Here is a 17,048-nt window from a genome sequence, read left to right as displayed (position 1 = left end):
GTCTCACCTCTCACTTATAACTGATTTGAGCCACATCGCATGCACAGCCACATTCAATCAACGACACAAAAAAATTTTAATCATTTATGATTAACGAGCGATGTTCCTCTTGTTCGGCTAGCTTGATCTTTGGTCCTTTTGAATCCCTATACATCATGCTTTCCGTCATCCATTCTGGAGGTGCACGTGTGCAGTGTTTTGCACTTCGGCGCTGCTCAGTGTCACATGCAATTTCTGCAGGTGTTTTGAAAAGTATGTGTCTTGTGATGAACAAATCATCTCTTGCATCGTCTAAAAGGAATGAATATAAAGAATTGAAGGAGTTTTTCAAGACTAAGGAAATTGATGATGATGGTTATTTCATTAGAAAAGGTGTTTACACTCAAAAGGACTTTGAAAATTCTACCTATTCTCAGTATATGAAACAGTTGGACAAAGAAAAGGCACGTTTAGTTGAAGAAAAATTACAGGTATTGGCTGAATTGTGCGGTTTTAGTGTCGCTGACTTGAGAAAGAGGTTGGAAACAAAAGTGAACGCTAGAATTGATGCTGTGAAGACGAAAACTTCCCATATTGAATCGGTTTTGAACGATTTCAACACTCAGCTCAGCTTACCAGAACAAAACCCGGTAGATTTCGTTGGGGAAATCGTCAATAGTTTGACAAATTTCAAGGGAGACATTGAGTCTTCTCCTGTCTTCAACTACATTCGTCAATTGGATATCAAATTCGCCAATTTGGTTAAAAACTTAGTAGAAAATGATTCTCCTCAAGAGAAAGACGTTGAAGAATTGTACGAATATATTGAAAACGGGGGAGAAATTGGCGAGATGACAAAGCCTGAGTTGACCAAATTGATAGGCATGATATATGAGAAATATGAAGGTGACGAGAAAGTGGACCAGAGCCTTGAATCGGATACGAAGTCCTCTGAATCACCGAACTCTCAACTTCTTGTGTCTATCTTTGACAATCTCAATTCCTTTGCAACCGTTAAGGATGCTCCACTGTACAGATTTCTCGAGAAGGTCGACAATTCATTCATAAAACTTTTAAGTGAGTATCTTGCTGTCGATTCTTCAGATGAAGCTGAATTAAGGAAGCAATACGACCAGATTGTGACATATGTTAATAACAAAGAGTCGACTCTTTATAAAGCGTTAGAAGATCCAACGTCTACAGCTTGTTTGGAATTCCATGAAATTGTCAGTGCCCCTAAACCAATCGATCTTATGGAGATTTACGAGGGACTCGAGGCTTACAAAGACTATTTCTCTTCAGAGTTGTTTCTCAAGATGGAGAAGATTGATTCGACATTTACGGAGCTTCTCAAGGAATTGGAGAATGTTGCAGATGATTTACAGGCTGAGACCAAGAATCAGGAGATTGACAAATATCTTGATAACACTACAACTGCCATTTACAAGGCAATGAACGAGGTTCAATCTGATGAATATAAGGAATTACGTGCAGCCATTGATGATGAAAATAGAAAGGCCGAAAACATGATCAGCCTTAGTGGAATAATCGAGAGATTGATTAATAAAGGAGCATCTAGCGATGAATTTAATGTAATTGAAAGAATCGATGGCAACTTTGCTGACGTTGTGAAGCCGCTACTAGTGAAAGAAGGTGAAGGAAATGCACTTGAAGCTGCTAAGAGGGTTGAAGAAGCCGCTTCTGATCCTGAATCCGCCATTTTCGAGGCTATTCACGAGCAGGACTCTCCAGCACACAAAGTGTTGGAGGAGACATTCAAGAATAAAGAGGAAGCATTAGAGGCATCACCAGCGGTAGGATCGAGTTCTTCTACTAGTGCTGTGGACAGAGATGTTCAAAAGTTCGTCGAAGAGGATCAGATGTCGCTTCCAAAGGACGTTCAATCAATGAACAGAATGTATGATTTGACAATTTCTGCCATTGATGAGCTAAAGAGTGATTTAGAACACAATACTTTTGAGCCAATTGGACATAACGTTAGTGAACAGGTGTCAAAGTTACTTGGATTCCAACCCAGTGAGGCTCAAGTTGATGAAGTTGAAGCTTTGAAGGGGAAACCACTTCCGGTTCATAAAGATGAAGTGTTGGACCTTTGTGTGAACTTGATTATGAAAGGAGGAAAAAAGGATCAAGCTCGGAAGTATGTGAATAGAGCACTCTATCTGATATACCTTCAAACAAGGACCAATCCAGTGGAGTTGTTGAAGAAAGCATTAGATACAGCAGCGCCATTGGTTATCACCAAGACGGTGAAGACAGGATTTGCCAAAAATTACATTGTTCCCGTTCCACTTACAGCCAGACAGAGAAATAGAATGGCATTTCTATGGATACTGGATTCGAGCGACTCCAGAGCGTCTAACGACTTTTCTGTACGTCTAGCAGAAGAGATCATTAACGTTTATAAGGGCAACTCGAAGATTCTAGAGAAGAGAGTTCTCAGCCATAAGTTGGCCATTGCCAACAGATCTTATCTACGTATTTAGATTTCGTTTTGTATATAGTACTTGTAATAGAACGTAGCATAAGATCTTCAAATATCATTCACCTATAAATTTTTCATAGACATTCAAAAAAATTTTCTGATTGAAGCAGATCACAACCTTCACTAAGACTATAGAGGTTTTACTATCCAAGGAGAACAGGTAAAAGTGGACACAATGAGTGAACAGGAACCGAGTGATAATAAGGGGGAGGAGGAAGTAAGGGAGAAGGAAGTAAGGGAAGTGGATAGGGTGGAGGAAGTGGATAAGGTGAAGGAAGCAGATGGAGTGAAGGAAGCAGATGGAGTGAAGGAAGCAGATGAAGTGAAGAAACTAGATGAAGTGAAGGAGAAACCAAAAAATCAGATTCAGAAAGAAACCACCTCTGTAAATTCTTCAAGAGCCAATTGGTCGGCTTCTTATAGCCCTCGGGAGATCAATAGTCCCCGAGAGATCACTATTGATGAAAATGACTATGATAGATCGATTAAAGAGGAAGTTATTTATGATATAGTGGAACGACCTCAATTCAGAGAAACGAGAGCGTTGTTTATTGGAAATTTGAGAACAACCTTTGAAGATACAGAGCTTCAAAACCTACTCAATGAGGAAGCAGCTAAAGTAGGATGTATTATTGAAAGAGCATGGCTTAATGAGAAGAGATCTCATTGTATAGTGATAGTCTCTGAAGTTTCTGGAGCAGTTTCTATTCAGAAAGCGTTGAATGGAAAGCTGTTCCCAAAGGAAGCCCAGGAGAGTGACATGGGCCCACAGAAAGCACTTACATTATATATTGACTTTATTCCAGTGAAGGCCACGCAGCTGTGGATTGACCAGGAATGTCGAGGACCTAAAGACGCTGTTTGGAAGGTGGAATATATGAAGTTTCCTTCAAAGCAGGAGGAGGGATCGGACTTCTTAGTCGCTTCGCATCGGATGCTTAACTACCCAAACCGTTCTCTGGGATATAAGTCAAGTAGTCGAGGAAGATATGGACGTGGGGGATACAGAGGAGGATATAGAAGTGAGCATAGGGGAGGGTATAGGGGAGGATATAGAGGAGGAGATAGAGGGGAATACAGAAGTGGATACAGAGATGATTATAGAGATGATTATAGAAATGATTATTACCAATCTCCATCCAGGCATCATGATTATGGCAGACCGGAACCTGATAGATATGACAGATACGAGAGACCCGATAGATATGAAAGATACAACAGATACCCATCCAGACCTTATAAAAGTCGATATGACGGTACGGAACAGATAGAAGACCGAAATTCACTGCGAGAAAGGTCTCCTGAGCGGACACCAGCACGGCCTCCAGCACGAGCTAAAGAGGCCGAATCACCTGAATGGTCCGATTAAACGTCTCCACTGCTCCGAATCTTGCTTTACATACATCACATTCAGCTTAAATATCATTATATACATGGACTCATGCCCCCCAGAGATGAGAAATCACTGTGAATATACCATTGGCTTCTGTCTCAATGACAAATACACCGTAGAGAGCTAACCAAGTACCCAAATCAAGCGTCCATAGAGCTATTGTGTGCCATATACCATATCTTCTTTTTGGAATGTAATCCATTATACAGCTCTCGAGGCCAAATCGACAATGAAGCAACAACAATATAGAAAATACCACATCGACAAGAGGATGCTCCACCCCTGCAACAAATGGTACAACTACCAATGGAGTCATACCTATTACCACTATTTTCTCATACATCCAATGATATGAGCCTTTATAGAAATTGGGTTCAGGAATAGACACTGCATCATTCACACCTCCCACAATTTCTCCTGCTGGTTGCTCAATCAACTTGAAATCCTTCAATTTGACTCTTGGGAAAAAGCGTCTTTTCTTCTTCTTTTCGTTAACCTGCTTCTTAGAGTCCTCTTTGGAATCCCCATTTTTCAATTCCTTAAAGGTTTCCAATTTGCCTGTAAAATCTCCTGCTGGTTCATCAATAGCACCAACTTTCTTTTGTGAGATCTTGTCAATTTTGCTGCCCTTTGTGGTATCTCTCTTGGCCCCCATATCCGTGGCATAAAATCGTCTGTTATTATTGAAACTTTTTACTGATGATTGGTACCCCACAAATGGTCTCGGTAAAGAGCCAACAATTCGAAAACTTCGAGTCATCCTCAAAGCAGGGATTCTTAGTACATTCCAGCTAACGAAACCAAGGCGATTCAGCATATTTTGACCGAATACAGTTGATAACCAACGTCCTCCAAACAGCCTTCACTGACTAGAAAATTATTCTCGTTGTTTAATTTTCAGCTGTTCAATTCGCGCTTCAACTTAAATACTCTAGTTATACAATATAGTGCCTAATTATTATCTCCACACCGTAGCCCTTTCAACTTGGTTATCGTCACCAAAGGGATCTGCATCCATTTCTTCCTTTCTTTCTGCTTCAAGCTTGCTCACAACCGGCTTAGCTGTTGAGGATTTCCCGGGCCTTATCTCCTTTGGAATACGTAATGACGGAGATTTAGGTGGAACAGGTGGACGGACCTTCAGTATAGGAATCTCAGGTAGGATATTCTTAGTCTTTGCCTCATTCAGGTCCTTGAATCTATCATCCAATCCATCATCTAACGAATCATCAGTCTCATAATCCGCCAATGAATCCTCACCTTCGGAATCTCCCGTCACTCTAGATGCTCCAACTGGTTCGCTCATATCTTCATATCTCTTCAAAGATGCCACCAGTTCATCGTTGCACTTTAATAATGCTCCTAGAAGTTCTTCTCGATCAACCAATTGTAAATATCTCAATATTCTCCTCCTAATCAAACGACATTCATCAAAACAATCATTAGCTCTAGATGAATGAATTGATAGCTCACCAGGTTCCAGTGTCCTTAAAGAGTTCTGTAAATTTGTCGATAAAACATCCGCTTCAGCTATAATCTTGAAAATCCGAGAGGTTTCTTTCTCGTAATCAATCCTAGGAATCCGAAATTGCTTATCCAATTCGCTGTTTGTTTTAGGTCTACGGATTCCTCTAGTGGGCTGAAAGTCGTCATCATCTTCCTCTTCTTCGTCAGATCCTCCCATTCTCGAACGACGCTCAATAACATCCCCATCTCCATAAACCTCCTCAAAAGGAGTATCAGGATCAGCTTCATCTGCCATAAAGTCTGGAACAAGTCTCCGGTTCTCCCGCCTAAGTCTATGACCAAACCCACACCGTAAAAAAAGCTTAACTAGCGGTTCTCGAGCCTCATCGTCCCGATAAACGTCGCTCCAGACGTATATTAGAATCTTGGCTTTCTTGGTAACTCGTGCATCAATCGACGTACTTTCGGTAGCAGGAGACGCAGTGGAAACCAATCTGTCCAATAATTTCCTGTCACTATACAATAAAGCCATCTTTCCAGTCCCCCCATTGGTCACTAACAAGTCCAAAAGATTAAGGGAATTAATCTGAGACTCAGGAGAACCATACTTGAGCTTCTTTCTTATTGCACGTGCAGCCTCAGTGGGACCAGGTTCATCACGATCGTTCTGAAGCCTTATCATATCCAGAAGGTTTCCCAACTCAGCTACCATCAGCCCATCACTTCCGTCCGGACTCGTCTGCTCAATGAGCTTATTAATCGTCGTACTCACCGAAGTATGGGCGTGGCTATCCAGAAACCCCATTGACAAATAAATAGTTCAATTCCAGTAAACAAGGATGAATATATAAAAGACAAAAGAGAGAATCTAAAAATGAGAAAATGGGGAACTCGATCAGTTAGTTCCCCTTTGAGCCTGATGCACGACGCAACCAAAAAAAGGGGCAAGACGTCGATCGACGCTTTCCTTAAATCCAGTCAAACTCACAACTTAACTCCTTGAATCATTTGGTCAGCCTTCTTTCCACCCAGAGCTTGAACGTCGGAATTTCCTCCGATATGCTTTCCACCAATAAACACGTTTGGAACAGTTCTTTGACCAGTCTTTTGATAGAGATAGTCTTGAATTTCGTCACCATCAGGCGTTTCATCTAACTCAATAACATAAGCATCGGGATAAACGGTAGAAAAAAATTGCTTGGTGGCGCGACAGTAGGGACAATAGGACTTAGAAGCAACAAACACCTTATGGGTGTTGATCAAATGGTCAATTTTAGTAGCGGTTTCCTTCGACATAACTTTGGCTGAAGTCACAAAAGCTCTTCTGAATGCGGTTATCAACTTGAAAGAAATAAAAAGAAGAACAAGTGCCACCCAAAGAATCATGCGAAGAAAGTAACTGATATATATATAGAGATGAAGAATTACTAGGCTAATCTAGGCGGCCTGGACTTGATTAGTCAAATAAATATCGACGTTTGAGAATTATCCAGATGCGTCGAATCGCGTCGAATTGAGTCACTTATATTCAGTTAGGGACTTAGTATTTGCGTACTTAACTTCAAAATATTCCACTGCTCTTCAAATTCTGATTAATCAACATATCTGTAACTGCTGTAAGAACAAACTGCATTGACTTGGAGTCAGTTGCACATGTTCTATGCACGTATATTGGCTTATTGGTGTGATTGAGGCTAAGAAAGAGTTTCTCAAAATACTGGAGGACATCCTCCACATCATTACTCTTTCCATCGTAGTCAGGAAAATACTTTCGAAGTGGAGATCGCCTCACTTTATCCTTTAATAGATCCACCTTGTTAAGAAAAAGAATAAATGGTGTATTGGCAAACCACCGGGAATTGCATAAAGACTCAAATAACATAATCGCTTCATGCATTCGATTTACCCTTTCGTCTTCAAAAAGAACCTGGTCGTATTCGGAAACTGCCAAGACAAAGCAGGTACATGTAATGTCTTGGAAACAGTGCATCCACTTTTTTCTTTCCGATCTCTGACCACCAGCATCCAAGATTTTGAATTTTATACCATCGATATTAAAGTTTGTCTCTGTGATACCTGTAGTTTTAATTCGACCTTTCAATATATCCTCATCTGTACAGGTGTATTCACTGGATGCATAATCTCCTGCTTTTGGAAAAAAGTATGGAGCCGATCCCTCGATTTGGAATAGGTTCGATTTGGAGAAGCATTTCTTAATACCTTCATCTCCTTGCCAAAGCTTCCCGATCGCTTCTGCTATTTCTAGCTTGGTGTAGTGCTTCTTATGACTTTTATTCTTATGCACTGATCCATTCACCTCTTGAAGATAATCCTTTAACAGTGAATCACTATCTAGATCTTCATCCGCTGTACCCCGACTTTCTCCAGTATTACTAGTGGCATTGCTGCTACCATCAAACAATTCTCCATCTACACCATCCATTTCTTCATTCCAACCAGCATTGGCCTTTCCCGTACTTTTAAACTTTCTTGTATGTGCACTACTTTCACTGTACTTGAGCACAAAGTCCTTTAGAAAAGCAGCTCCTCCTGCAGCTGAAGTATTAACTCCTTCTAAAGGCTTATAGCCAAGGATCTTCTGCTTATCACTATACAAATATGAAGAAGGTTTATCACAATCCAACTTAATACCAAGCTTTCTGGCTTGAATGATCAGTGTTTGCATAGATCCAATAGTATCTGCCCATGTAATATTTTTATACTGGATTCTTTCCTGTTCGGTAAATCCTCCTTTATGAAGTAAACGTAACTGCTTCAAAACCGTAGACTTTCCACTTTCTCCTGCTCCAAGTAAAAGAAGTTTGACTTGGTTTTTTTTCTGTTGTTTGCTGGCTTTCAATATTTTCTCCACTTGGCTATTCTGCATCATTTCGTGGTATTCTCCATCATTGGCTTCAATACTTGTAGTACAGCCCATAATGAATTGATACAAATTAATGATTGAAGTCAGAAATAAAATTCAAGCCAAATTGAATTACGCTCAAGTTAAACAACGAGACTGGCTCTTAGACACTCATCCCGAAACCCAACATACTCTTTCTTTCATCCAATATTCCTCTATATCTTTCATGTTTCGAATGAGCTATCTGAAACATCGATTTGATGAGTTTTATGAGTTAAATTTCCTAATTGGGATTATGTCCTACAGCAAATAAAAAATAAATAAAAAAGCGACTACTACTATTCTTATTACTTTAGTTAGGCTTTATTGATAACTACCAATAATATCAGTTATATCAGAACCTGTAGAAAAATGCCTTTTCTTTGATTTTTGCAAGTTTTGGTTGCGTTCAACCAATTTGGAGTAATCATTCAGCTTGGTGAGACCAGCGCTTAATTTCGTTCTATCGACTTGAAATTCTTGGCTAGAATTTCCGTTGGCGATAAGTGCAGCGTTTAACGAAATATCATTGAGAACAGTCCGGAAAAGCTGGGAGTTGTTTCCTTTTCTTTTTGTCTTATTCATATGACCAAAAACTCCAAAAGAAGGTATTGTAGTCGACATTACTGAAGAAATTCTTCCTCGTGACTGTTCTCTAAGTACATCCAATCTGTAGTTCCTGGTAGACGAAGGATCCGAGACCACTCTTTTTATTTGGTTTATTCCTGCTTCTTGACTTCTGATTAATTCCGGAATCTCCATTGCAGATAGTATATGATTGCTTTGTATTTGTTGTTCATCCGGATAAATCGGTAATTGCTTCTCCTGCTCTAGTGAGCCCAATGGATCTGAATTTAATGTCAGTCTTGATACTCCTCTATCAGTAGAATGTCTTCGGAACAGTTCAATATTCTTCACTAAGGAATTGCGAAGCCATAATAAGTTCCTAAGATGATGCCTTCGTTCATCATTTACAAGGATTTCCAGCTGCTCTGGAGGCTCTAGCTTGTGAATCTTCTGCGAATCAGTGATACCTTCACTGAAAGGAACTATGTTCTCTTTATTCTCTTGGTTCTCAAGAGGAAGCACACTCTCATCTTCTCTGCCGCTATCATCGTCATTGGATCTAATTTCTTCTGCATTTTCTTCCTCTTCATCCTCTGCATACTGTAATATACGTCTAAGCTGCGTGTAAGTTCCTGGAAGATCCATGTCTTCAACCACATGAAAACTGAAGTTTCTTCTCTCTTCCGTCTTCTCTTCCAGTAACTCCAATGGAGGTCTCTTTTGCAGCAATTCTTCTCCACTAAACCAATTCTGTCTTCCGCCCTCTGTCAACAGAAAGTTTGCATACTCGGCATTTCTCAAAGATATCAATGGTCCTTTTTTTGGTCGGCGAGTAAGAATTCGGGGATCATCGTTTGGATCTCCATAGTGAATCCTGTTCCACCACATATAGAATCGCAACTTAGCCTTCTTCACTACGAGGTGCAAGTCCATGTTTTTGCGTTTGAGTTTACTCCAGTACAAATAAACGTTGATAAATTAAGCGCTAAAGTACAGAAATAAAAGATATAACAAGTAATCCCTAAATGGATATCCTCAGAGCGAACTTCCTAAATAGGAAACATACCCTCACTTTCATCTACCGACCACTTCTCGGAAACTCTTGTCAACCAACTCCTTCAACCTCTTGTAACTCATCACAATACACGTCATTTCATCCGGACTGACAAGCAGCACATTCTCCTCGATCCCTGCATCCAACTTATTAAGGCAGCTCACTATATGGGTAAGATCGACCATCGGCTCTCCGGCCTCATTTACTTGATGGAACACATAGTCCTTAAATAGCTTTATGGGGTACCTTTCACCTGTTTCTGACCATGATCCATCTTTCATAAATTCCGGTCTTTCACTAATCACGTCCAATTTAGCTAAGAGTCGAACCAATCTGGCATTTTCAACCTCCGTGGTCAAATTGGCTTCCATATAATCCGCAGTGTTCTCCAATGCGTCTGTAATCTTCAATATATGCGGTGCTAAAAGTTCCTGAAAACGTATCCAAGTCGATTTATTATCAAGCGAGTATCTCAAAAGCTTTTTGAACTCATCAGAGAAGTTTAGCTTGACAATTACTTCATCTGGTAGTACTTTTGAAGAATCTTTGATAAATATCGTGGACTTTGCAAGGCTTAGAATCAGATTACCCAATCTTTCGAGATCTTTCTTCTGCTCTACCACAATTTTGGTATCCCAGGACCTCTTCTTCTGAGCTGCAATTGCTGCCATCTCATCGGCAGTGTTTTTGTTGCCATTTGAATCTAGGTTATTACCGTTTTGAAACTGATTATGATCCTTTTTAGCGGCCTCCACAATGCCCGAAATACCACATGAAGAAAATCTTATCCTTCTCCTGTTGGTCACAACAATTTTAGTAGGGTCATAATCACCAACAAATAGCTTTTTACTGTGAATCTCAACGGTTGCATTGGTCAACTGAACAAAATACGACCAAAGAACGTTCTCGGTAATCAATTCAGGATCCTTATTTCCTATTCGATAGAAATGGGTCTCCATCAAGTTCAGTGATAATGGATAATAATCGTAGATGACGATCAAAGAGATATCGCCAAAAGCTTTGGATGTGAAAGCATCGTAGACCTTAACTACATTGGCACTATCCACTAAGGACCACTTCTTAATAGGTTCCAAGAAACTTCCAGACGTAACAGGGACCCCTTCTAGTCGTCTCATACAGTACAATCTACCATTGATATTAGAAACACATTTGAAGACGGTAGAGGGATAGCCAAAGGCCTTGTCAGTTTTGTCGAAATGCTTATCAACAGGATAAAGTGAGTGATACGGACCGACATGCAAAGGTAAGTTCAACTGGCTGTTTGGAATAGCTCTTAAACTGGCCTCATTCTTCTGTTGAACGTATTCACGAAGCTGATCAGGAATAAAGATGTCGCTCACGGTTCGCTCGTTTGGTTTCTTATTCATTTCGACATGAGGAGGAGGTTGCGGTGCGTATAGATGATAGTTCAGGGGGAATAAGTTTGTTTGCTGGTAGAAAGGTTCTTCTGCAAAAGGTGGTGGTGGCAGAGTACCAGCATGAGGATCTCGAGGACCCATTTGGTGGGGTCCTGCAGAGCTGATTGAAGAATCGGCAGGAGTCGAAGGACCCGGTGTGAAGATGGGAGCGATCTCAGGGTTGAAACGAGCACTATGTGGAGAAGCGGAGAGAGCTGAAGGACCCGCAGAACCAGTAAAAGTAGCAGAACCAGTAAAAGTAGCAGAACCACTGACAGGGCCATCTATAAAGTCACCGGCAACTCTTGGAGCTCCAGAAACATCACCTGCAACCTCATCTGCAACCTCATTTCCCGGTACAAATGCAGGAATATCATCTAAAGAAGGTGAAAACTTAGAGGGAGTAAAAGCAGGTGTATCAAAGTTGAACTTACTGTCCTTTTCCATTAACGGAGCCGATTGAGACAGCTGCTGTAGGGAATCCTGTAGGGACTGCAATGGAAAAGCCGATTGGCTGTCTTTCTTGCCAATATCATGGTTGAAGGAACATCCTTTGTTCTCCCATTTGCAATAACCGTGGATCTGTATGTTTCGACACGGGATATTTTTAGCCCAATCATATTGTTGAGGGCCTTTACTCATGATTAGGTAGTATTCGTTAAAGGGGACTCTAATTGCCCATGGAAAACGATTTTAGTGGAAGACAAAAAGATTAGATGAGATTAGAAGATGAGACGACAGTGAGGAAATGGACAAGATGAGTGGACGGGCAAAAGTCAATATCCAGGTCCATCGACCTGAGGAGGGACGATGGGAAGAAACTTTGAGACCGTATTAGTAGTAGTGGTACTACTACCACTACCATTGGGTAATACTACCGATAATACTACTGCTACTACTACTACTGCTGCTATCATTTAATGCCTTCAGTTTCTATTGTCACAGGAGCATCAAAAGGGTTGGGTCAAGCTATTGCCAAACTTATCATTGAAAAATCACGTGATTCGATAGTTGTGATTACAGCCAGATCCAGCCAATGTCTCGAACGATTCTTGACTCTCTTTGACGAGAAGAGTAGGCCACAAATTGCTCGAGGACACTAAGTGTTGTTGGAGATCTTACGGATAAGATGTTTGTACGAAATTTAGTTGATATGACCATGGCCAATTTTGGCAGAATCGATTCTCTCGTTCTTAACGCCGGTAGGCTCGATCCTATCGGACATATCTCCAATTTAGACAACGATGAAGTGAAGAATTTGTTCGATATCAACTTCTTTTCAGCGATAGAACTTGTTAAACAAGCCCTCCCACATCTAAAGGATACAGCCAACAAGTCGAATCGTAGTTCTTCTTGTATCTTCGTCTCGTCCGGAGCTTCTACTAAACCCTACGATGGATGGATGGCATATGGCGCTTCAAAGGCTGCTCTAAATCATCTTTGCTTAGATTTAAGCGTGGAGGAGGCACCTTTGATCCGATCAATTGCTGTAGCACCCGGTGTGGTTGATACAAGTATGCAAGTTTATATTCGGGACGCTGGCAGGGAAAAAATGAAGCCTGAAGCACTTAAAAGATTCACCGATATGCACAAAAATGGTGAGCTATTGCCTCCAGAAGTGCCTGGTAATGTATATGCAGAGCTCGCATTAAACGGTATTCCTGACAACTTAAACGGGAAGTATGTCCGGTGGAATAGCGATCTTTTAGAACGAACTGATTAACGTATCTAGCATAAATAAGAATAACGATAACGTGAACCTAAAAGTAGTTGAACTTTTCATCAGTTTCAAGGTGTTAATCGGAGTTACCGAATTCAGAAGTTAATTCGCTCATCCACGGAGTTACCAAGTTGGGTAACTTATACTCGATCAAGCCACTAACACTTTAGCTCCTCTGAAGTCTCAACCTTATATTAACTCACCTACTCGTCCAATTAAAATCTTCCCTAAGGCTGAGCACATTATCAATAAGAATGTATTAAGCTTAATTATATGGTACTTGTAATTATTTGCTCGTATCCAAATCTCAAGGCTAAATGAGTTGATTCTACTTTAGAACTATTAATTTGCTCACATTAGGAATTATATATATATATAAAGTCGAAAAATGGTAAGAAGAAGAAAACACTGGGTATTTATAAAAAGACATTAACCTTGCAATGGAATCATACCACGGGATTATTGTCACAGCCAAAGATGCTATTATTCTTATTGAAGCTAGCCAAAAAGGCCTAGTTCCTCAAACGTCAAGAAGGTTGACCGATTACGAAAGAACTCTACTAATTAGAAATGGAGCGGTTTTTACGTGGAATGAGAAAGGTTGCAATATGAGAAGGTGGACAGATGGAAAAAACTGGAGTGCCTCTAGGGTAAATGGAGTGTTTTTAACATACAAAGAAATGAAACCTACAAGAACTAGAGATGACAGTATTAGCTATAGTGAGAGGGGACTTCTTAGGCAATCATTTTCGGTGGTCACTAAAGATGGTTGCAAAATGCATGTGGTTAGCTATTTTAACAGCGACTTTTCGGAACAAGACAGACTAACAAGACCTTCAATAGATTGTAGATTCACTGATTTGGATATTGATATGAACAATTATCCTACAAACTTGGCAAAGGACTGCCTTGTTCAGGAACCGAAGAGAAAGTATGGTTTGTTCGAAGAAGAAAAGTCAACCGCAAAAAAGGTCAAAGTCGAAAATTATGAGGATTTTAATTCCATTTCGGTGTCATCCTGCTCATTGACTATGTCGATTAGTGGTAAAAATTCAGGTGGACCCAAGATCCCAAGAAGCGCCCAAAGAAGTCCCATAACCTTCAAAAGCCCAAGAGAGCCTCCCCTTGCATCCACTACTCCCTTTAACAAAAACTCCTTCGACTTGTTTACAAAGCACAAATATACATTCAATGCACCAAAGCCTAAATGGTTTTCATCAAACTCTTTACCATTACCTCCAATTCTTCCTCCAGTCCAAGAGTTGTTCTTGGACAGACCATCACCCAAATCCTCCATAAATTTCGAAAGTGGTCCAAACCCCATTTTATGCAGGAAAACAAGAGACACCAATTTGCTTCCAGAAATCACAAAGATTCTCTACTCTTTGGATAAAGGATTCATGTAAATCTATATAATGTAAGTATCTGTGTTTAGTGCTAACTCCGTATTGAAATATACAGGTCCAGTGATCTATATCACGTGATTTTAAAGATCAAATAAGTTTGTTGTGGCATTTCAAATCTTTTCCCTTTGTATTGTCGCTCAAGAACCTGTTGTCAATAAATACATCACCTTCTTTGTTTCACTGAACCTGCAACATTTACTGGCAATGGACTTTGTATTTGATCCAGATACATATGCTATGACTATGGGGATGGGTGACCTGAAGACGGGTAACTCGTCCTCTCTTCCAATTCCATCTGCCCCATTGAAGATATCCAACTTTAATATACAGAAGGACCTTACTAAGCGGATCTCCAGCTTGAGTATCATTCAAACTATAAACAAGGGATTGAAGGGAAGACAGATAGAACAAGAACAAGGAGAACAGAGGGACCAAAGAGAACAAAGAGAACAAAGAGAGACCAATTTGGTCAATGTGCCTAATTCTTCGACGGCTTTCAAATATGCTCACAATACTTTAGACTTATTAGCGTCTACACCTTCGATACCTATAGCAGATCATAAGGAATCAAACGATCTAGACTCTCATATTCTTGAAAATCGTCTCAGTCGCGTTTTGAACCAGAATAACTACGATTCGACACTTCGACAATCACTTTCAATGATTGAAAAGAGACTGAATAGGGAAGAGAACACTTCTGAGGCCGAGGCCGATAACTACCAGTATATTACGTCTCCAGGCACTCAAGGATTGATTTCCAGACGCAAATTGCGGGATAACATCGAAGAAGACATCCTTAAACAGCACTATTTAACACTTCGAGGCTTCCAACCAATAGCAGAGAAGTTGGAATATCTCAGGAACGATTTGGCCGATATGAATAGCTGCTATGGTGATTTGAATCAGCAATTAAGATCAATTATCGATTCTTCGCAAGGAGTACGCCATAATATGGCTGAAGAAACTAAACAAAGAGACGTGATCAGCATCAAAAAGAATCTTCTATCTAGCTTCAAAGCCAATTTCACCTTGAACCAGTACGAGGAACATTATTTGATGAACGAGGGAATTGATGAGGAGTATTTTAACTTACTTTCTAAAGTTTCTCGGATTCATTCAAATTGTGATATTCTTCTCAGTATGAATAACGATAAATTAGGAGTGTCTATTATGACACAGATGGCCCGAATAATTGATATTGCCACCGATAGAATGGCTTCTTATCTCAAAAAGAATCTAAACTCGACTTACCAGGAAGATACAGTTAATAGAGATTCAAGAACCATCAGCAGTCTTCAGAGGGCTCTTATATATATTAGGAAGAACAGCATGGAGAAGTTTAATGGTGTTGTAGCGGATCTAGTGGAGAACAGATCACGTTTGCTTTCCGAAGAGTTCGACAATCAATTAAAGGGATATTCAGAGGCTGCACAAACTCAAGAGGACTCCCGAGAGAACTTTCAAAGAACGTCCAAAAAGACTTCTAGAAAGACTCTTTTCATGTCCCCTTACGACACAAAACGGTTTGCATCGGACATGTTGGCATACGTTCATAGTGTGATAGTGAACGAGCTAGAAATGGCTGAGTCCTTGTTTAATTTTGACCAAGCAGAAGTGGAAAACAAAGATTTGCTATTAGTTATTAAGTCAGTGGGTAACAAGGTGATTGATTCACTTAGCCTACCTTTAAGGGCTAGTCTAGAGGGTATTTTAAGACAGGAAGCGAAACCTGGAGTTGTTATCGAGTTATATCAATTGCTAGACTTGTACCATATGATGTACAGCAAACTTATTGACGTCAGCAAGAGCGAATTACTCAATACTCTTGTTCACTTGAAGATTGAGGCGAAAGATCGCCTCTTTAACATGATACATGTTCGACTCAAAGACCTCAAAGTGGAAAGTGGGGCAGAAGAAATTGATGACGATTTCCTTGGATTACCAGATTGGCTAATTGACTTCTATTCGAATTTTCTTGTCATATTTGAAGGAGATGATGGAGACATGCTTTTAGGTATGGACAAAGATCAAAGAAATAAGGTCGAATCGTTGATTGTAGACGAACCGCTGAAGATTTTAGAGGAACAAGTGAAGAAGTTGAAGTTGTCACGTCGTTCAAAGCTTATTTTTGAGATAAATTGCATTGATTTTCTTTATTCAAAGATTGAGGTGATATCCAGGCTAAGTAAAAAGACAGAAGAGATTTCGGAAAAGTTACAGGTACTGGTTAAGGAGCTTTCAGACAACTTATTTGATGACCTTCTCAAGCACTCGGGATTATTTGATATCTATAACTTGGTCAATATGATTTTTGCTTTGGAAGATGATTTCTTTGACGTTTCTTTGTACCAGCCAATAACAGAGAACAAGTTGTTCAACTTACTGACGTTCCAGGATGCCAACACAAAACTCGGAGACTTTTTGGCTACATATATCACATCGAATGACCTCAATAATCTCATCTCTCCGACAATTCTTAGTCAAGTTTCCGTGGATCCATCTTTAAAATTCGTCAAATTTTACAATAAGCTTACGCAAATCGTTGCGGAGTACGTTAAAGACGATGAAGATCAACCCGTGGCCATATTCCAATGGGATGATCATCATATAGCGACGTTGTTAGGAGTAGATGATGT

The 17,048-nt window shown here is 40.1% G+C and overlaps 7 protein-coding genes across 7 annotated transcripts; 3 read left to right on the top strand and 4 right to left on the bottom strand.

Moving 5' to 3' along the window:
• Positions 1–155: 155 nt before the first annotated feature.
• FOA43_002312 (uncharacterized protein) lies at positions 156–2,486 on the top strand (the record flags this gene model as incomplete). The annotated part of the gene is made up of 1 exon (XM_038922610.1): positions 156–2,486. One exon carries the CDS (start codon positions 156–158, stop codon positions 2,484–2,486), a length of 2,331 nt encoding a protein of 776 aa, XP_038778538.1.
• Positions 2,487–2,660: 174 nt separating this feature from the next.
• On the top strand, positions 2,661–3,854 carry FOA43_002311 (uncharacterized protein; the record flags this gene model as incomplete). The annotated part of the gene is made up of 2 exons (XM_038922609.1): positions 2,661–2,664; positions 2,719–3,854. 2 exons carry the CDS (start codon positions 2,661–2,663, stop codon positions 3,852–3,854), a joined length of 1,140 nt encoding a protein of 379 aa, XP_038778537.1.
• A 982-nt stretch (positions 3,855–4,836) lies between these two features.
• FOA43_002310 (uncharacterized protein) lies at positions 4,837–6,150 on the bottom strand (the record flags this gene model as incomplete). Its single annotated transcript, XM_038922608.1, has 1 exon — positions 4,837–6,150. The coding sequence occupies one exon, from the start codon at positions 6,148–6,150 to the stop codon at positions 4,837–4,839; it is 1,314 nt and encodes a 437-aa protein (XP_038778536.1).
• Positions 6,151–6,329: 179 nt separating this feature from the next.
• FOA43_002309 (uncharacterized protein) lies at positions 6,330–6,641 on the bottom strand (the record flags this gene model as incomplete). The annotated part of the gene is made up of 1 exon (XM_038922607.1): positions 6,330–6,641. One exon carries the CDS (start codon positions 6,639–6,641, stop codon positions 6,330–6,332), a length of 312 nt encoding a protein of 103 aa, XP_038778535.1.
• Positions 6,642–6,906: 265 nt separating this feature from the next.
• Positions 6,907–8,283, bottom strand: FOA43_002308 (uncharacterized protein; the record flags this gene model as incomplete). Its single annotated transcript, XM_038922606.1, has 1 exon — positions 6,907–8,283. The coding sequence occupies one exon, from the start codon at positions 8,281–8,283 to the stop codon at positions 6,907–6,909; it is 1,377 nt and encodes a 458-aa protein (XP_038778534.1).
• A 1,605-nt stretch (positions 8,284–9,888) lies between these two features.
• On the bottom strand, positions 9,889–11,928 carry FOA43_002307 (uncharacterized protein; the record flags this gene model as incomplete). The annotated part of the gene is made up of 1 exon (XM_038922605.1): positions 9,889–11,928. One exon carries the CDS (start codon positions 11,926–11,928, stop codon positions 9,889–9,891), a length of 2,040 nt encoding a protein of 679 aa, XP_038778533.1.
• Positions 11,929–12,415: 487 nt separating this feature from the next.
• FOA43_002306 (uncharacterized protein) lies at positions 12,416–17,045 on the top strand (the record flags this gene model as incomplete). Its single annotated transcript, XM_038922604.1, has 4 exons — positions 12,416–12,966; positions 13,857–13,942; positions 14,639–16,961; positions 17,024–17,045. The coding sequence occupies 4 exons, from the start codon at positions 12,416–12,418 to the stop codon at positions 17,043–17,045; spliced, it is 2,982 nt and encodes a 993-aa protein (XP_038778532.1).
• Between the last annotated feature and the right edge of the window lie 3 nt (positions 17,046–17,048).

Source organism: Brettanomyces nanus, chromosome 2 (assembly GCF_011074865.1).
Source record: "Brettanomyces nanus chromosome 2, complete sequence".
NCBI classification, from domain to species: domain Eukaryota; kingdom Fungi; phylum Ascomycota; class Pichiomycetes; order Pichiales; family Pichiaceae; genus Brettanomyces; species Brettanomyces nanus.
Note: the sequence above shows the minus strand (reverse complement) of the source record. Positions and strands in the feature narration are given on the sequence as shown.